Source organism: Oscarella lobularis, chromosome 19, assembly GCF_947507565.1.
Source record: "Oscarella lobularis chromosome 19, ooOscLobu1.1, whole genome shotgun sequence".
Classification (NCBI taxonomy): domain Eukaryota; kingdom Metazoa; phylum Porifera; class Homoscleromorpha; order Homosclerophorida; family Oscarellidae; genus Oscarella; species Oscarella lobularis.
In genome coordinates this window covers 880,065-899,478 of record NC_089193.1, presented here as the reverse complement: position 1 = coordinate 899,478, position 19,414 = coordinate 880,065, and the positions used below count along the sequence as shown (strand labels likewise).

The following is a 19,414-nucleotide window of genomic DNA, read 5'->3' as shown; positions in this document are numbered from 1 at the left end:
GTCACCAGCGCGGATATATTTTATACTGACCTGACGTCAACTCCTCAGCCAAGTAGACTTGAGGCGGATTGTCCTCTCGTAGAGCATCACAAAACGCCTTCAACGAACCAGGGCCTCTGCGACTCATATAGCTCCAAATGAGAAGGTCGATTTTCTCTCTGCACGTTTTCTTCAGTTTGATTTCTTCAAGTTGGTCAGGACCCAGGTGACCTTTCTGAATCAGCAAGTGAAGAAGACGATCTGTAACGATAAGATGATCGTACAAGAAAGTCGTTCGAGGCTGAACGACTCTCGTCCACTCATCCATTTTTCTACGTGTACTTTCAATATGACATGCGCACGAACTCGTAGCGATACTCCAGACCCTCGCGCGTTAAGGGGGGTGGGGTTGGCGAAAAAATATTGGTTGGAAAAATTTTTGACGCGTGCATCCCCATATCTCGATTTCCAAATACGCCCGTGCCTGCATGTATGGCAACCGATTCTTATCTCTGAAAACCGCTTTCGCCCTCTCGCCAACCGATTTTAGAAGACAGAAAAAATCTTTTTACTCACTTTCGATATAATCAGGTACAGGCATGCTGTGACACTTTTGCCCGAGGAAAGACAGAAGAACCTTTACGTTCACCACGTGACCAGATATTTTGAAAGTCCCGTCTTATCCTTTTAGCCGTGCTGTGTCGCTGCTCTTTTATGTTGGTGCAGGGAACCCAATAAACCTGCCGGATTTGGTAGGGCAAATGAAATAATGAAAATACTTTTTGATTTGCATGACTTTTCGGCAATCATAAACAACAGCAAAACAAGAAACAAGCACTAACAATGGAAAAACTCCTTTCTAGCCAAGAAGCACTATCATGCATGTGCATGCAACACGAGGACAGAAAAACTACGATACATGTCATAAAGTAAATTTAGGCATGATTTAGGCAATGGCATTCTTGCGTGTCTTAATTAAACGACCGTTTTAATTAATTGACGAGATGGGCTACGATGCATAGGGGAAGCAACAACATGACACCTGATTTAACCTTCGTCGCCGCAAATCATTCTCTCCGTTCAGAATTGACACCAAAAGTCTCATCACTGCTCCCTGACTTACCTTCTTCGCTCAGTGATTCCATACTGGCAGTACATGTATCAAAAACGATGTACTTTCTGTGACTCTCGAATTCGAGCATGTTTCCCAGAAGCTGCGTGAGACTACTGAACACAGGACGCTGATCTGGATCGTTGCGCCAACACGCACACATCGTCCTGTACCTGAGGATAAACGAGCACAAGATCATTAAACAATATACTAGAATGCCAGACTAACAGCTCAAAGGAGCAATCCTTGGGGCGTGCCAATCGGTTTCCACTACGCAAATACGACAGAAGCTTTGCACTCGAGACGCAAGGATAGGGAAAAGAACCTAAAATGCACAAGTCTCAAACAGAAAAAAAAGTTACAGCTTAGCTAACCCAGAGTAAATATTTCCCAAATGACAACTCCGAAAGACCACCTATATAATTGAAAAACCGTTGAAATAAAACAAGAACTCAGATAAGTAAAAAGAAAAATTTACACGTCGCTTTGCTCGGAGAAGAGACGGTGAGTCATGGCTTCGATAGACATCCATCTCAGTGGGAGACATCTTGTGGTCTTTTGACAATAGGTACCGTCCTGATAGACGGATCTCGTTAGTCCAAAGTCGGATACTTTCAGTAGTTTATTTTCGCAAACGAGAACGTTCCGGCAGGCCAAGTCGCGATGAACCAACCCTTTTCCTGCCAGATATTCCTAACACTTTAAATTCAAAAGTACGTTCAATTATCCTAGCCATTGCGCACCATTCCCGATGCAATTTGCCAAACAAACGATAGGAAATCGCGAGATTTCATTTCGTCCCCGATACCAAAGTTCTTCTTCTCACCACATTCACCTGAATCTAACACTTCCTGCATGCCTGTCTTTCTATATTCCAAATCCTTACCGTCAGCGGTATCTTTAACTTCAATAAAATCCTCATTTTCATCCCCATGTATGTCAAAATCGGAAAAAGGCGTGGGCGTATGATCCTAAAACCATTATATTATAAAATTTCACCTGTTTTAGGAGGAAGCGGCTATTTCACGTACTTCGCTTTTTCTATCAAGGATTGACACCATCTCATTCGATTGTGCTTCATGATCTACAGACTGAGGCAAAGAAATACTGAAATTAGTTAATTTAAAGGTGTCTACAGTCGGCTAACAAACATTAGGTATTCGTTTTCTAAGATAGTTAAGTAAATCGCCGTTCATGCAGTACTCGACAATGAGGCAGTACGGCTTGGAAGTGGTTATGCATCCCAGGAGGCTGACGATGTGCGAGTGCTGCCCGATCCGTTTCATCAGTTTAATTTCTTCCAGTAAGTCCTCCTCTCTCAGGCTATTCCCTACAAAATACAAATATTTATAGACTCGATCATAAGTAAAAACCTAAAATAAATAGAAAAACAGGCGTACATACCTTTGAGCATCTTACAAGCGACAACCAACTTTTCATTTTCGAAAGAAATCTTCTCTTTTCGAGCTTGTCTCGACGAACCCCCAGATGAACTCTGATAAAGATACGCTCTATACACAACGCCGAAAAAGCCACCACCTAGCTTCTCGAGCAAAGTCATATTGCCTAGGTTGACTTCCCATTCGTCCGGCGGTTCGACGAAGTCCGATGCGAGAGTTTGCATGCGAAAAGCATCGTGGCGGGCATAGACAACACAAACGATGACAGCAAACGCGACAAATGCAAAAGAGCTGATGACTGAAAGAATGATTTTCCAGTGGGAATTCGATATGACAGTAATATCTAAAAAAAGGAAATATTAAGAACTCTGTACATACGTGTAACTGCTTGATAACATCAAATGAGGCTTTTTCAGCGCTCTTACCTTCGCAATTGATTCCATCTCCAGCATATCCGCTTTTGCACTGGCACTCATACGATCCTTTTGTGTTCGTACAATTTGCCCAACGGTGACACAATCCTTGTACGAGGCATTCATCAGTGTCGTTGCAAGAGAATCCGTCTCCACTCCAGCCTTGTAGACAAGTACAGTTATAGTGGCCCTGTTCATTTTTGCATCTTGCATGTGAATGGCATGAGTTGTTCATCTTGCACTCGTTGACATCGTCGCAAGAGAAACCGTTTCCTGACCAGCCAGAGAAACACGTACACAGAAACGATCCCTCCTGATTTGTGCAATTCGCTCCCCGATGGCATTGGTCCGAAGTTTCGCATTCGTTGTAATCGACACAAAAACTACCGTCTCCAGTCCAGCCAGGTTGACACTCACACTTATAAGAGCCAGCAACGTTTAGGCATTCTGCGTTTAAATGACAATTGTTATTGGAAATGCATTCGTTCAAATCAAAACAGCGACTGCCATTTCCAGTCCAGCCATTCTTGCAAACGCACTCGTACGACCCAAATATATTAGAACATTGCTGACCGTCGTCGTTACAGTTGCTGACACATTCGTCTACATCTGAACCAGAACCAATGAAACTTATCTGTCAGAGGCATTACAAAAGTCTCGATTAAATACCTTCGCACGCAGTTCCATTTCCTGTAAGCCCATGTTTGCAGGTGCAGTTATACGATGACAAAGTATTTTTGCAGGTCGCGTTGACGTGACAAATATCAGTGTTGTTGTCGCATTCATCATAATCTAAAGAATGTACACAGGGTAGATGACTGCATACTTGTTACCCGCGTTTGGCATGCATACCCAGAATTGCCGGAATGAAGCAGATGCTAGACTTCTTCTCAGCACAGAGCATCGTTTTCCAAGAATTTTTTGTTGCAGCTACACAATCGTGATCTTTTCGTAAAAAAGACTCTTTGCCAGCTTCCGAAAAATCCCAGTTGACATAGATCAAAGGAGAACCGTCACTCCAAACGTAAAATCCTTCATCGACAATGTCATTTAGTCCAATCCAAGCCTCTCCTATGTCGATAAGGTTTGCACTTATGTCGTGCTGCTCTTGATCAGAAATAATTCTGGCAAGAGAGCTGTGAAAAGAAATATTTCTGGCAAAAATGCGTTCTTCTTCTAAGTTTTCGCAGTCAGTCAAAGAATCACGCCATGTCTTTTTCGTTTTAACTAGCTTGAAACAAGAGCTACTGCCGAACTTTGTCCAGCAGTTAGGACACGTGTAGGAATAATCTAGACATAAACATAAAGAAATTAAATTAAAGCACAGTAAATGTTTTAAGTACTGACATCCACGTAAAGTGTCTGATGTAGTCAAATTAATTTTGTCTGATTCGGTCAGCATTCCTTTAGATAGGAGAGGTAAATTAATTAACACTGCTCTTCGCGTATCTGTCAAATTACTTTTACAGACGTATGAAGCCTTAGAAGAGCAGTTTGAAACAGACCAGACAAACTCACGCCCGTCTGACCGAAACAAAACGCAGCTCTGGCTTCCTTCTTTTTGGTACGCCGGTTCGTACATTCCCCACTTCGTGAAATTGACGGAAGTAGCATCAAGCCAACTGAAAGCTCCTTGCACAGACGTTATATTGTAAACGAGGCCAGTCCAATAATTTGACCCCGCAACAGCTGACGTTTCTGCTGCAATGAAAGCGTTTTCGTGTATGGTGCTTATCGAAGCTAATGTAGCGTTGCGACTTCGGCACTTTTCATTATGTGCGCGCTCTTGTGAAACAGGCTCATCATCGTTTTTAGACCAATAATAGCAAGCGTTCCTGAAGAAGAGTTCGTCCTTTTTACACTGGCCATGCGCTGACGGAGCGGCTTCCTGACGCAATTCGTTCGGTATATCTTCTAAAGTAAGAATAATATCTCAAATAAGCAGACTTTCTAAGATGGAAGTGCCCTAAATCTTACGGAGAGCGACTTTGCACAGCACATGCTTATATCGATAGCAATTTGCTGTTTTCCAGTAGCCATCGCGCGAGTCCATCGCAACGCACCTGTAATAATCAATCGTCGGTTCTCTTGGAGCCCACCAGACGTACCTGCAAATGCATGCAACATACAGGTAGATAGTTTACTAGTAACTATAGCACGATTACAATCAAACAAACACCTCAAAGGATTGCCATTGATCCACTTGAATGCGTCGTACATTGTTCGTCCCACGCCTATCCAAATGTCATTCTTAGAAGGAGAAAGAAGAGACAGGACAAAAGCGTGTTCGTGAGGACTGTCAATGCTAGCACTGTTAAACGGCCCGCATAGTCTTCTGTTTTTACCACTGTTACGCATTTTCGAACGAAACTCCGAAACAGAATAGCAATAGTCGGCATAGAGAGACCATCCTAAGGGACAATCTAAAACAAGAAGTATTCATTAAAATATCGTAATATTCGTTGGTTTACATTCTTTCTTCTTGCAAACGACTACAGCAGTCGATCGACTTAGCATGTGAAAGCGCTCGCATTCCTCAACCGACCTTTCGCTCCCTTTACAAAGCACTTTTACCGAACAACGGTTTATGTTGCTTATAGTTGATTTAGAGCGCCGTGAGCTTGCCGAAACAGCATTCTTGAAGCCCATTTGGCGACAGACAACTTCAGCTTCATTCATATCCCATTCGTCGTTGCAGACGATGGTCCATTTTCCCTCAAAATAAACTTGAACTTTTCCCTCTGTTTCTTCTATCTCATCAGAAGTATCGAACAGCTGTACTTGCAACTTTGAATAATAGCATGTAATCCAAACGAAACAGCGGCAAAAAAAACGAATACGGAATCTGCATTCATCAAAAGAATTTGTGTCACAACGAAGTGAAATACTATTTTGTGCACCAAAGCCACGAGGTCTAGCAGATCCTCGGTGGTATCCCAATTGCCTACAAGAGGCATTAGCCAATAGATCCCGTTTGTAGATTCTATCTGCACAAGCTCTTTCCCACTTTCCTCGAAACCAAACTTCCAAATAACCTTGCGTGGGACTCCGAGATGAGCTAGAACTTAGCCGCACCCGAACAGATTGGGTTAGACCGGATCGACACGAAATAAGTAACTCTGAACCGCACTTCGCTCTTTTGTTTGAAAAACTACTAGCATCATTTCCCTTACCGTCAATAACATAAGAAATATTAGCTTTTTTTCCTCCTCTGGAGAGATTGTAAGCACGAGCAAAGAAAGCATCAGGATAACCCAAATGTCGACAGACTGCAGCGGCCGTTTGACTGAGATCGGAGCCGGTTTTCACCGTGCATACGCGTGTCCAAGCATCGCCTAGGAATATCTCCAGAACACCGCGATTGGGGTTAACGCCGTCGGCAAGTCGCAATTCGTCTTTCATAGGCTCTGAGAAAAAACGTTCTGTTTAGCTCGCAATAACAATTTTGCCTCACCTTTGGGTTTCTTGCATATATGTCCGTTTACAGACAAGCAGGCAACGGCGGTCCAGGTTATGACGGCCTTGTTCTTGTTGTTGTTGGGAATGATGGCCGTACATAATTCCAATTCGCAGTGAGCTTTCAAGTGTTCCCAGTCTGAATACACAAACGGCGATCCGTCCGACCACCGATAGTTGTAGACGCTCCTTACTAATCCGATAAAAAATTTCTTCTTTCCATATCGCAAACTTAGAAATTTCCAAAGTGATTCATCGTTTTTATCAATTGACAACAAATGGGCTTCATGTTCAGAGCACGCCTTAGCTGCTTGAGGCCAAGTTAAAAGATCAAGCGAAACTTTGAGACACGAAGAAAGGTGGCAGATCCATCCAGGCTCACATCCTATAAAAATTAAGAACAGCTAAACGCAACCATTGTTTAACGTGCTTTGGGCTTTTTTAATTCGCTTGCGATACGTTCTCTCAATTTTCGCTATTGCGCGAAATCTTTGTACTTTAGTTTACTATAATTAATTATCGCGTTTTTCGACGCATTGTTTGCTCCTGAAACGTTTAGTTCATGCACTGTTTTCTTGCGACTTTTTTTCGTTTGCCTATTTGCCTTCCAAACAGTAACACGTCGAAAATTAACAAAGGCAACCGTAACACGTCACATGAACGTGCAAAGCCAGTCGCAGTACTATATGGTACCGTATACATGCAAAACCCGAACAAAACATGTCACACATTAACACGCCAAGGCAAACACAAGAAGTCGCAAAAAGATCACGCCGCCAAAGAAATAAAGTGAACAAAAACAAGTCGAAAACAAAAAGTTTAGGACACGTAATAATATTACCGCGCGAATGTCGTAAAACAAAATTGACAAAAAACAAAAAATGATACCTAGCTACCGTAAATCAGCAGATAAAAAAGACGGATAAAACAAATGCTCGGGAAAATTAAAAAATTAACTTCAATCGGACATTTCTCACCTTCACAAGTTAGATCGACTGCTTCAGTGGATCTCGCGAAGGGCACAGTAACAAACAAGGCGACGACGAGTAAAAATGAAACCTCAAACGGAAAAAATCCAATCGTTTGGCATTGGTTCTTTCTGGGCCCTAACGCGGTCAGACGGGAGCTCTTTGAAGAGGTAAGCTTTTGGGAATGAACGTAAGAAAAAACCGAAACAAAAATGAAGACTGGTAGAAAGAAGACAGGAACTGCGTAGAAGACAGACGCCACAACTCCCAAATAGAGAGAGAAGGCATTGCCTACCACTATTATGAAAAAAATGAAGCTGTTACGTACACAAATCGACTGCTAAAGCACTCACCTTGAAATGATGGGTAAATAGCGCTTAATTCCTTGTCCGTGAAAGAGTGAGAAGCGGCGGTAGCGTCGTCGACGTGTTTGCTGTCATTAGAGCAGAAATAAAGAAGCTAAGAGTGCGACGTAAACTTAAATATTTTGCCCATATAGTGACTGTCGCCAAGACCTCGTCTTTGTGACACTCTGAAAATGGTGCCTGTGCAAAGTGAGTGCAATCATCTTCAATTTCATACAACCCAAGTCTGGGATGCACGCCATTCGGATTCCTATAAACAGTGAATTCCGCCGTGACAAAGAAGCTTAAAATTTTTATTACTTATAATTGCAGTCGACAATATTGCGAGTGCGTTGAGAAAAGAGCCGCAGAAAACTGCGTTCGTCGTATGGTAGTGCTTCTCTGGGAGACAGGAAACTTGGAAAAAATCTGCCCGTTGGCGCTTTTTCACCGTCGTCTAAAACATGTACTTACTGACGGGAATTGTTCATTATTACTTTAAGTGTTATAGGAACCATACGCCTGTTTTCCTAAGCACTCATACTCTTCCAAGCGAAGTTGAATGCAAATGCAGTAGAAATACGCGAGAAACAAGAACGCGTAGTTAGTAAGAGAAAGACCACTATTTTGAGGTCATAACTAATGCTAATTCACTTACAGTGAATGGGGAGAGGGAGAGGAGCTCTGAGGAAGGCACCCGACAATATCAACAGAAGAAAGATAGACATAGTGTATACAGCCTTTAGCTTTTTCGCTGAGGCTAGCTACGCGTTCACATTCTGTTTCGCGATGTCGTTTTGGAGACTGGAATCCGCAAGGTACACTACAAGATTTAGTTACGACTCTACCTTTCACTTCGAAGTACTCCTGGGGAAGACTTGCCCACCGAGACACTCCAGTGCGAAGAAGAAGAACAATGGAGCAAAGCAAGGAAGACGCCATAGCAAGGCGAGCCGTCCGTCACTTCACTAAGTAGATGACCGACTAAAATCTTTCCAGGCGCAGAAGCGCTCTTAATTGTGATCGTCCCCAGGCACACCCTAGTCACACCACGTTGCAGTCAGCCAATCACGAACAGCTGGGCATACCTATGCAGTGAATAATGACTTCCCCTCATGGACGACATCCTTGAACCGCTGCGTGCCACCAGTGAACAATAACATCCTCCTGGACACTATACTGGAATCTTTAGTAGTCAATTTCTGTCGTTTACGCTGCAGCTGCCATCCGTGCTTACGTTTTGTCGTCGTGAAATTCGCCATCCATGACGTTCAAAGTTCAAAGTTGCGGTCACTGCAACATAGTGACACAAACACTTTGCAATCTAAGTAATAAAATTGAGTTACTCACACACATTGCATTGCCACACGTCGATCTTTTAGTACAGACGGCCATGGACTTCACTTTCCATGCGAAGGTCGGCATCTACAACGACGAGGCGGTTAGCAATGAGAAAGGCAACGGATTTCTGAATGACGGAAACAGTTTCCGTAGAAGGGGCAGAGGTTTGGGATTAGGGAGGGGCAGCTCTGTGTCACCCTTACAAGACAGGTCAAAAACAGTAGTACATGTGGGCCGGGTCCTGCCGTACATGTGTCTATCCGAAAATAAAGCACGCCAATGTCCATAATGCACACACGCTCTGGAGCAAAAATTTGAGACCGTACCTAATTATTAGGCGTTCAGGAATAACATGAGGGCTTACAGCAGGCCGTCATTTATCTAGTTTATAGAGATTACGTCACAATTACGACAGAAACGGCTCTGGACAGAACGGACGCGATATTTTACGCCGTCAGCGCTAACGTCACGAAGGGTGCTTTTTCCCTCCCACTGTCGTACTTTGACGTCGATAAGCCATAAAGAAAACTCTTCTTTCTGCTGAAAGCTGTCAAGTCCTTGTTTGAGAGCCCTTGAATCGTGTTTCTTCTTTTATTTGTCCGGGAGTTTGACGATCGAGCGAAAAGAGCAAGTCGGACCCGTTCGAGGCCTAATAGGCAGATACGTTGCATTGTAGGCATATCCACGAGAGCGATCTGCAGCTGTACGCGCACGGCGGGAGTATGTAGGGCTCTTTCTGTTTATATCCGGGTAAGGGCAGAGCTGCTTGTGTGTAGTAAGGTCTAATCCGGGCTAACGGGAGGGAGGATAGATAATGGGTAGTTGGAGAGATAATAAAACAGTCTAGTCTGAAGTCTGGGGTAAGCACAACGCTTCACTACACTGGTGACAGGAGTCCTCATCTCGACGCCGTCCGATGACCGACCAGCCGAACGACACAGACCAGCCCCCCGACCCCGCCGACGTGAAACCGCCCGACGGCCTCGGCGGCGCATCCGCCGCTCTTCGCTTCAGCTCTCTCCTCCCCCCGCCATTTCGCGCCGCTCCGGATCAATCCTGGGAAGACTGGGAGGAAGACTTCACATCTTGCGCACAGCTCAATCACTGGGACGACGCCGCCAGCCGCCACGTGCTCCAGCTGCGGTTACAAGGCCCCGCTCGCGAAGCTCTGCGTTCATTGTCACCGGCGACGAAATCTCAGTTAGCCACGCTTCTCGCCGCTCTTCGAGATCGCTTCCTGCCAGCCAATCATCACGAGGTTAAACGCTCAACATTTCGGCTCCGCACGCAACGCAGCGACGAAGGTATTTTGGCTTTTGGGAACGCGATTCGGGGCCTCGCCGCACAAGCTTTCCCCACGATGGATATCGCGCAACGCGATCTGCTCAGTCGCGACCAATTTCTCGATGGTCTTCGGGACGGCAATCTCCGTCTCCGCGTTCGCTACGGCAACCCGAAGAGCTTAGACGACGCAATTCGCATTGCGCTGGAAGTGAACGCTGCCGAGTTAGCCGAAGAACGTCGCCGCGCTGACGGCGGACAATCGATCCCCACTTCAACGGTGCCACCTTCACTTATCGCCTCGGCCGCACCTGCCGACACCTTGTTGAAAGCAGTCGAACAACAATCTACCTTACTCTCATCTCTTCTCAACCGCGTTATTCGCCTGGAGTCACCGGCTCACGCTTCGTTCGCTGTGTCGTCTGGCGTTCCGTACGCCCCACGTTCGTCTGTGCCCCTGGCAGAGCGCCGCTGTTGGAATTGTGGTGAAATGGGACATATTCGCATGACGTGCACGAAATTTAGCGCAAAACATGACACCCATCAACAGTGTTACCCGCTCCCTTCGCGCGACGAACCTTTACTCCCACCCTTCGCGGTCGGCGCGTTGCAACCGGTATCACCTCAGTCCGCCGCTGTCTTTCAAGTCGACGCTATGGTAAATGGCCACTCGAGCCGGTGCCTCCTCGATTCATGCGCGGCCGTTTCGATCGTCCCGCCGTCATTCGCCCCGACGAATATCCAACAGTCGACCGAACAGTTATCGATGGCTAGCGGACATAACATCCCGGTTCTCGGTGCACTGAATCTTCCACTTACAATCGGGACGTGGTCAACGCAACACTATTTTCGTGTCGCACCGATCGCTACCAATCCAATCCTCGGTGCGGATTTCATCACCCGACACGACATTGATCTACTCGTCTCGCGTCGTCAATTACGATTGCCGTCGGGATTTTCCCACCCACTCATCGCCCCTCCCCCACCTTCGTTGTTGCCCGCATCACCGACCCCGTCGTCTCCGTTGTACTCAGTCGTACTCGTTGAGTCCGTCGTGTTTCCGCCCGGCCAGATGGAAATGATAGTCGCCGGTGCCGTCATCTGTCCCGATACCAAGGAGCGTTGCACGTCGTCGTCTCATCCGCTGTTATTCGAACCATCAGAGCAACTGGCGGAGAAATACGACCTGATTGTCGCCGCGTCATTGGCCAACAACACTACTGGCATCATCCCTGTCAGGGTTTTCAATGTGGGCGGACAACGTAAACTGTACAAAGGCAAGCGGCTCGGAACGGCGGAAGAGATCGATCCCTCGACACTAACAGCCCCTATTTCGAATACGTCGCCACGCGATCAGTGGATACCGCCACTTCCGGACACGCCCACTCTGACACCTTCACAACGTGCAGCTCTAGAGACTCTCCTCATGGAATACAACGACATTTTCAGTCGCCACCCGTCCGATCTGGGGCGCACTAATATTTGCCAGCATCGCATCGTTACTACGACGGACCGCCCAATTCATCAACGTCCATATCGTCAGCCCTTTCATCTCCGCGCCGAAACAAATCGCCAAGTCCAAGAAATGTTGGATGAAGGAATCATCACCCCGAGTTGCAGCCCGTGGTCGTCCCCGGTCATCCTGGTAACGAAGAAAAATGGGAAGTTCCGGTTTTGCGTAGACTTCCGCCTTCTCAACGACATTACGGTGAAGGATGCGTACCCCATCCCTCGCATCGACGAGACCCTGGACAGTCTCGGAGGCGCCCTATTCTTCACGACGTTGGACTTAGCTTCTGGCTATTGGCAGGTCCTTCTGGCTGCGGAAGACAGGGCTAAAACTGCCTTTTCGACGAACGGCGGCCACTTCGAATTTCAAGTGATGCCGTTTGGACTTACAAATGCACCAGCCACATTCCAACGTCTGATGGATGTTGTACTTCGGGGACTCACGCTCGACTCCTGCCTGGTGTACCTCGACGACGTCCTTGTACACTCACGCACCTTTGAGGAACACCTTTGCCGCCTACGCGCAGTCTTCGAGCGGCTACGCACGGCTGGGCTGAAATTACGCACGGAAAAGTGTCAATTTGTGCGATCGGAGGTGCCGTACCTGGGGCACGTCGTCAGCGCTGAGGGTATCGCGACGGATCCGACGAAAGTGGATAAAGTCCGGAATTGGCCCAAACCGCGTACGAAAACGGAAGTACGATCGTTCATCAATTTTGCTGGGTACTATCGTCGTTTTGTCCCTGGATTCTCCACCATCGCCGCTCCTCTTCACAACTTGACGACAGGCCATTCCAAATTCACCTGGACAACGGAAGCAGAGCGTGCCTTTGCTACACTAAAGGAAAAGCTGACCAAAGCCCCTGTACTGGCGTTTCCGCGCTTTTCGGAACAATTCAGGCTCAAAACAGACGCCAGTGATGTTGGACTTGGCGCCGTCCTTTCCCAAATTATCGACGGCCACGAACGCCCCATTGCCTTCGCCAGCAAGAAGCTGAGTGCTACGGAGACGAACTATAGCGCAACAGAGAAGGAGCTGCTCGCTATTAAATGGGGTACAGCGCATTTTCACCCATACCTCTTGGGAGCACCGTTCGTTGTCGTGACTGACCACCGACCGCTAGTCCACCTGAACACGATGAAGCATCCCGCGGGAAAAGTCGGTCGCTGGCTGCACACCCTGAGTCAGTACACCTTCACAGTGGAGTACAAGCCAGGACGATTGCACGTTGACGCTGACGCACTGTCGCGAATGTGTGCCGTCACAACGATACCAGCGAGCGCCAACGTTGCAGAACTCCGCGCTATGCAGGAAGCCGACGATGTCTTAGCGACTGTGATTGCCCGCCTTCGAGCGGACGAAGGACGACCACCAGCAGAAGGAGTTTGGCGCGATGGCGCACATCGCCGCTACCGGCAATTGTGGGACCAGCTACAGCTCGACGACCACAACATTTTGCGACGCAACCGTCGTCTTGGTGCCCGGTTGGAAACAACGTCGGTCCTCGTCGTGCCGCAAGCCCTCGTTCCAACAATTTTGCAACAACTTCACGGCGATCCTCTCAGCGGTCATCTCGGCGTCAGCAAAACCACCGACACACTTCTGCAACGCTACTATTGGCCAGGTTTTTCCGCCGACGTTGACGATTACATTCGTCGCTGCTCGACCTGTCAACGAGCGAACGCCGTAGCGCCTCGCCCAAAAGCGCCCTTGAGGTCAATTCCCGTCGGCGGGCCGTTTGAAATGATTTCGATCGACTTCCTTGAACTTCCTCGGACCGTTCGGGGAAATCGATATGTCTTGGTATGTACCGACTACTTCACCCGCTGGCCGGAAGCATTTGCTACTGCAGACCAAAAGAGCGAGACGGTGGCACGGGCTCTCTACGACGGAATTGTATCGCGACACGGCGTTCCCCGAATACTTCACTCCGATCAAGGCCCAAGCTTTGAAGGACGCGTAATACGCCACTTGTGCCAGATGATGGGATTAGAGAAAACGCGCACAACCCCATATCATCCCCAAGGCGATGGCCTGGTCGAAAGGTTCAACCGCTCCCTCCTCGGCATCCTCCGGAAGTACTGCGGGGACCGCCCTCTCGACTGGGATCTGTGGCTACCGTCAGCGCTCCACGCTTACCGCGTTGCAAAGCAAACCTCGACAGGAGCATCGCCCTTTGAGCTGCTATACGGCAGGAAACCCCGCCTGCCAACCGACGTCGCGTGCAGCTGCGCAACCCCGCCGCCAACGGATACATCAGAGTATCTTCAACGGTTATCCACGGAGATGGTTAGAGCACGGGAATTAGTGGATGCCAATTTGACGGCGGCCCAGGAGCGACAACGTCAAGGCGTGACACCCCACGTACGTTTGTACTCGCCCGGCGACCTCGTCTACCTGCATGATCCAGGCCGACTGCGGGGAAAAGCCTACAAGTTACTTTCGGTATGGGACGGCCCATTTAAAATTCTGCGAAAACAAGGAGAGAATGACGTTTACCAAATCCAACATTCACACAAAGGAGGGCGACGGAGATGGGTACATCACGACCGCTTACGCCCGTGCTATCAACCCATCGATGCGCCGCACGACGAAACATCCAGCACGACAACGACGGATGCTGCAAACGACGGACAAACACTCGGAACCCCTACGACACCGAATCATTCGCAACCACAGCCAGGGACCGGAGCGAACGAAACCCCACACCGTACGGACGTCGGAGATGTAACGGACTTCGAGAACGTCATATCCTGGGTCCCGAGCGGCCCTGTAATCAACACGCCTCAACCAATCGCAAGACCAGCGGCTCCGACACCAACTCCAGCCGTCAACGTGCAACCGCAACCGATCGCAAGTCCGGTAGCCCCGCCCCCTGACAACGTCCACCCTCAGCAACCACCCCCACTCACACCAGAACCGATCGGAAGGGAAGACGAACCACCCGAACGACCACGTCGGATCACGCGACTCCCAGTGCGTTTTGAAGACTACGTCCTAGATGCCACGTCAGACAGCGATGAACACAGTTCGTAGGCGCCGTAGTAGTGTAGTAAGGTCTAATCCGGGCTAACGGGAGGGAGGATAGATAATGGGTAGTTGGAGAGATAATAAAACAGTCTAGTCTGAAGTCTGGGGTAAGCACAACGCTTCACTACATGTGTAGCAAGCGTTTTGACTGAAGTTTTCGACGAGCGACTTTATTGGCGGCACTGCCGGTTTTCGAAGGAAATTCGAAGTAATTTTGCGCAGCAACTGGTGTTTTCACGAAAGTGAGGCCCCCTAAATGGAGTTTTTCGAATTGAACAACAGAAGGAAAGCCTAGCTTGCAGGCACATTTTGATTGTTCTGTTTGAGGTCACAGCGAAGGCAGTGCAGTGCAGTCGACGGGTCTCATTGGTTCTCCATCGAGCACTGGCAAGATCCAAAATTATCTTTCGCTATATACTTCGAGGATCGTCTTTCCTCTGTCGTGCGTCGGAGAAAAGCCTCCGAAGACGAGAAGCAAGCTTATTTGTTTCGGTTGTAGTGAAGGACGTGTTTCGGCTAGATATATACGGACGTGCAACGTTCGCAGCATTCGTCGCGAGCAAAAATCTCGTGGCCCGGGTGGTGGTGAACCCTCAAAAGGGGCCTCACCTCTCCAAATGAGAAGGTCGATTTTCTCTCCGCGTGTTTTCTTCTCTTTGATTTCTTCGATTTGGTCAGGGCTCAGGTGTCCTTTCTGAATCAGCAAGTGAAGAAGACGATCTGTAATGATAAGATGATCGTACAAGAAAGTCGTTCGAGGCTGAACGACTCCCGTCCACTCATCCATTTTTCTACGTGTACTTTCAATTTGACATGCGCAAGAACTCGTATAACATGCACCCCCGGTCCCCACCAAAACCGAAAGCCCATCCCCACCGATTAGGCCAGTTCCGGCGATTGGGTCTGCGTTCTCTTATGGATTTCCTCTTCGACCAACGCTACTACCTGCTCGCCAAAAACTTTCTCAGCCGTCATCTTCCTTCTCGCTCCGAGCAGCGCCTCGACGAGAGAAGCTATAGTCGCCGCCTTTCCATTCGTTTCTTTCCACTCGTCGAGCATCGCCTGACTGCGCGTACATATCCAAGTGGTTCTCGCGACGAATTCGCTTGTAGTCGCCCGTGTTAAAGAGAAGATAGCCGGCGACTTGCTCCCAAGTGCCGGCGATTCTCAGCGAAACGGCGCGAAGATCCTTGTCACGCGGACACACGTCAATGGAGCCATCTCCGTCTAAAAAACAGTATTATTAACTCATAGACATAAATTTGCTTTCAGGCAATCAACGCAAACCCGGTCGGCGTCGCACAATCTGGCGAGAGCACTTTTCCAGTATGACTCTTCCTGAAAAATTTATTTACATTGGAGTAGATCGCTTTCAGTTTCATTAGCGTGCCTGAATCTGCGATCGACTTGAATCTCGGAGCTGGATTGCATACGGTTTCGTCAAACACATCAAAAGCGGTGGTCAGCATCACGTGGGCGTCGGCAATTTTGTCGCTACGATATAGGCATACACCCAAAGACATTTGAACTAAAACGTAGAATATCAAGAGACAAAATTATTATTATTTACACGATTTTCCTATACCGATTGATATGATTGGATGATTGCCTTTGAAAAGGCCATTGTAGACCGTGAGAGCAGCCCTTAGTTGTTTCGCTGCGTCGCTGAAATACTTCTCTTTCATTCTCAGAAGTCCGAGCGCTCGTTTATCTGCAAAAAAATCAATTATTAATTGAAGCAAAACAAACGACTAACAATCGGCAAAACAGGGATTTTTCTTGTTAAGAAAAGCCGAATCCAAAATGTCTCCAGCTAAAGTAAGTTGAGACGAAGCATCCCGTCTACGATCTTGGTCCAAATAGACAAGACCCAAAGCGGTATGAACTGTCCGGATAGAGAATTCTCCGACACATATAGCCGCATTTGAGAGAAATAGTTGTACCTGATGCGAGAGCACGACTTTTGGGCCCGTGAAAGTGTCTGAACGCTGCCATGGCAGTCTGCAGATACGATTCCGCTTCAGGCAAGTACTGAAATTCCCCTTCGAGATAAATGCACTTTCCAAGTCGCACGCAAACTGTAAAGTAGACCAGAAGAGGTTAGCCAATGAATAAATAAATAAAAATACTAATATGCTTCGTACTCTTTGCTCCTACTTCTGGGGCCTTCCTAGCGTTTTTCGAACTCGAATAGCGAAGAGCTTGACGAAAGTGATCCTTAAAATCGTCGCTTTTGCTCCAACTTTGAGTCATCAGGCTTCGACCCAACTCAAAGTGGACTACGTATAGGTTCATATAACGAATAGCATTCAAAACAGCGAACTGGTCGCTTCGGTACCAGTGGCCTTGTAACTGTCCGGCACTGACTGGGTAGCGTGTGCACGAGTTCAACGCACTGTCGGTAGATACCCTCCGCTTCAACGAAGTTTCTCTTCGCAAACGCCTCTTGGCCTTCTCTAAAAAGTTCTTCGAACACCTCTGCCGTTGCAAGCAGATGTTAATCAAATACGTCAAACGATCGACTCTCTATACACATGTAGTATAGCTATAGCATTACTGCACGGATCGGCGGGATCGACGACGATATCACCGCTTGCTGCGGCCGCTTCCAGTTCTCGTGTTTGAGCCATGAAATGATCACTGTACTCCGCAGGGGCAGGAACGACGAATGAGTCATCTGACCACATTGAAAGAAACACTGAAAGCGGACGCTCCAAGGTGATCGCGCGGAGCGAATAGCAGACGCTCTTTCTAACTTCATTTCATATATACATCCTGTGCGCAATATGATACAAGGTCGGGGTCGGTTGGTGCAAGACTTCGAATTCGTTGCCGAAATCGATGCAAGAGATCGAGTGACGAAGAAGAAGCAAAGACTCAAGTCGGGAGGTGATAGTGATCGCCACGATTACGACACGTCATAAAAAGTATCGCGTTTATTTCATTCTAGTCCTCAGCTTCTACGACGTCGAAGAAGACATCGGGCGTCGTCGCGAGGGCGTCATACTCGTCAATTTAAAGGAACCGACAGCCGGACACGGAGGAGCGGATCACCTCGCCAAGCTGGCGCCCGACGCCGACAAGAAGGAAAACGTCGACTACCTGCTCGAATACGACGACGCGATCGAAGAGTACGCGACGCGCGAGTCGGCCGAGTCCGACTGGCGGCGCCGAGACGACGGCGACGGAATCTTCACAGCTGGAAGGGACGAAATCAAGGAGTCGACCGAGCCGAATGAGATAGAAGAAGCGTTGTGCGAATTTTTCTCGGAGGAGAGAGAACATCCGAAAAATGTCTCCAAACGTTTGGCGAGGACTGTCCGCAAAGCGATGACGAGATCGTCGAATCTCGCCAGAAGAGTCGATACTTTTGGGTTGCCACCGATTGAGGTAATGATGAGAATTAACCGGTCCGCGGCTGTCTTTGTCTATGCCGTTTCGTTAGGCTCAGCTCAACCAGAGTCATATCAAAAATGAGCTGAAAATAGTCGGCTACGAAGAACTGCTGACGCCGACAATCGATCTCGCCTATCACCTCGTTATCTTCGTTGATAAGAAAAGCACGTTTCATCGCAGCATTCTGCCTGAAGGAACGGCCGTGCTCACGTCAAAACGGCTGCTCTTCCTGTCCCTAAACGAGTGGAAAGGTAAATAATAAAAGTATATAATAAGAGATAGATAAATAAATACATGCGTACAATCTGGCTCACATCACGCTGCTTATGCGTAACTGACAAAAATTCTTTTTGCGTTCTACTTTCCAGGCAAAGATCTCGTGTACGAAGACCTGAAATACAAAATCGTACACAACGAGGGAGCGAGCGCAGTCTATCTGCCCATTCCTCTAAGCAAAATAAAGAGTGCTGAAATTGTCAGTTCGGTCGAGTTCAAATCCTCGGCTGAATTCGACGAGTTTCCAGGATGTTGCAGTTTTATAAACGAGGTATATAAAACCGATTATATAGAACATGCACCGCATTCCATAGTGCATACGTAATACTTATATTATTTGCAGTGGATGATGCAAGCTTGTGGTGGTTCGAACGAACGTACAGAGAAGGTAGAGGAGGATGCCTCGGCTGGAAAAGTTTATCATAAGCGCTATGTTCAACTCGGCGTGAAAATGCCGCCGTGGGGAGAGCGAACGATTATCAATATTCGATTGGCGAAAAATGCCGACGTGCAGCAGGCCGTCAATTTTGTGTCGGGAATTCAAAAACACGCGCCCAATCTGTTCGGTTTCGACTCCGACGCAGATTCGTCTGATAGCGGCTCGTTCACTTACTCGTCGTCCGAATCCGATTCAGACGACGACGAAAAGAAAAAGACGCCGAAGAAGCAAAAAGAGAAGAAGAAAAAGAAGAAAAAGCGGTAGATCGAGCAGGGTCATGCAGGGAGTCTCACTAGCAGTTTTCCCAGTTTTCTTTTGGTCGTATACTTAGCCCGTTTCGTCGATTGAACTTCTAGAGCTAAACGCACAGAAAAACGCAGACAGTGAAGGAAAAAGAACTTCGACACGCGATGCGCACGCTAAACATTCTTCGAGATCAGTTCTGGCGATCGATTCTGCGTTCTTTTCTG

At 47.7% G+C, this 19,414-nt stretch overlaps 3 protein-coding genes across 5 annotated transcripts; 1 reads left to right on the top strand and 2 right to left on the bottom strand.

Annotated features, from left to right (window-relative positions):
* Positions 1–774: 774 nt before the first annotated feature.
* Positions 775–9,538, bottom strand: LOC136198434 (uncharacterized). The gene is made up of 28 exons (XM_065988374.1): positions 9,514–9,538; positions 9,339–9,393; positions 9,022–9,096; positions 8,909–8,964; positions 8,760–8,850; positions 8,520–8,711; positions 7,993–8,128; positions 7,843–7,942; positions 7,681–7,786; positions 7,337–7,624; positions 6,358–6,744; positions 5,375–6,310; positions 5,083–5,326; positions 4,881–5,011; positions 4,365–4,817; positions 4,251–4,307; positions 3,756–4,193; positions 3,573–3,695; positions 2,916–3,512; positions 2,495–2,833; positions 2,242–2,420; positions 2,122–2,181; positions 1,977–2,061; positions 1,834–1,931; positions 1,569–1,783; positions 1,465–1,505; positions 1,319–1,415; positions 775–1,263 (listed from the first exon to the last, which is right to left on the bottom strand). Exons 6-28 carry the CDS (start codon positions 8,611–8,613, stop codon positions 1,047–1,049), a joined length of 5,421 nt encoding a protein of 1,806 aa, XP_065844446.1. The 5' UTR covers positions 8,614–8,711; positions 8,760–8,850; positions 8,909–8,964; positions 9,022–9,096; positions 9,339–9,393; positions 9,514–9,538; the 3' UTR covers positions 775–1,046.
* Positions 9,539–15,586: 6,048 nt separating this feature from the next.
* LOC136198442 (uncharacterized) lies at positions 15,587–19,359 on the bottom strand. 3 transcript variants are annotated; one of them, XM_065988385.1, is made up of 10 exons: positions 18,532–19,359; positions 17,391–18,464; positions 17,172–17,311; positions 16,978–17,112; positions 16,777–16,911; positions 16,590–16,718; positions 16,419–16,544; positions 16,224–16,361; positions 16,121–16,171; positions 15,587–16,060 (listed from the first exon to the last, which is right to left on the bottom strand). In XM_065988385.1, exons 4-10 carry the CDS (start codon positions 17,084–17,086, stop codon positions 15,798–15,800), a joined length of 951 nt encoding a protein of 316 aa, XP_065844457.1. In that variant the 5' UTR covers positions 17,087–17,112; positions 17,172–17,311; positions 17,391–18,464; positions 18,532–19,359; the 3' UTR covers positions 15,587–15,797. The 3 variants fall into 3 exon arrangements, with proteins under 3 accessions (XP_065844457.1, XP_065844455.1, XP_065844456.1); XM_065988383.1 differs by having other exon boundaries at positions 17,172–18,464; XM_065988384.1 differs by having other exon boundaries at positions 17,172–18,464; positions 18,544–19,359.
* On the top strand, positions 17,584–19,355 carry LOC136198437 (uncharacterized). Its single transcript, XM_065988377.1, has 5 exons — positions 17,584–17,722; positions 17,784–18,223; positions 18,279–18,480; positions 18,598–18,776; positions 18,849–19,355. Exons 1-5 carry the CDS (start codon positions 17,620–17,622, stop codon positions 19,206–19,208), a joined length of 1,284 nt encoding a protein of 427 aa, XP_065844449.1. The 5' UTR covers positions 17,584–17,619; the 3' UTR covers positions 19,209–19,355.
* Positions 19,360–19,414: the final 55 nt, after the last annotated feature.

Coding starts and splice junctions, on each gene's coding strand:
- LOC136198434 (XM_065988374.1), bottom strand. CDS start 8,613: ATGGCGTCTTCCTTGCTTTGCTCCATTGTTCTTCTTCTTCGCACTGGA. Junction 8,129..8,519: donor GGAGTACTTCGAAGTGAAAG/GTAGAGTCGTAA, acceptor TACATGTTTTAG/ACGACGGTGAAAAAGCGCCA. Junction 3,513..3,572: donor AAATGGAACTGCGTGCGAAG/GTATTTAATCGA, acceptor GTTCTGGTTCAG/ATGTAGACGAATGTGTCAGC.
- LOC136198437 (XM_065988377.1), top strand. CDS start 17,620: ATGATACAAGGTCGGGGTCGGTTGGTGCAAGACTTCGAATTCGTTGCC. Junction 18,481..18,597: donor GTCCCTAAACGAGTGGAAAG/GTAAATAATAAA, acceptor TCTACTTTCCAG/GCAAAGATCTCGTGTACGAA. Junction 18,777..18,848: donor GTTGCAGTTTTATAAACGAG/GTATATAAAACC, acceptor TATTATTTGCAG/TGGATGATGCAAGCTTGTGG.
- LOC136198442 (XM_065988383.1), bottom strand. CDS start 17,086: ATGACTCAAAGTTGGAGCAAAAGCGACGATTTTAAGGATCACTTTCGT. Junction 16,719..16,776: donor AAGTCGTGCTCTCGCATCAG/GTACAACTATTT, acceptor CTATCCGGACAG/TTCATACCGCTTTGGGTCTT. Junction 16,362..16,418: donor TCATCCAATCATATCAATCG/GTATAGGAAAAT, acceptor TCTACGTTTTAG/TTCAAATGTCTTTGGGTGTA.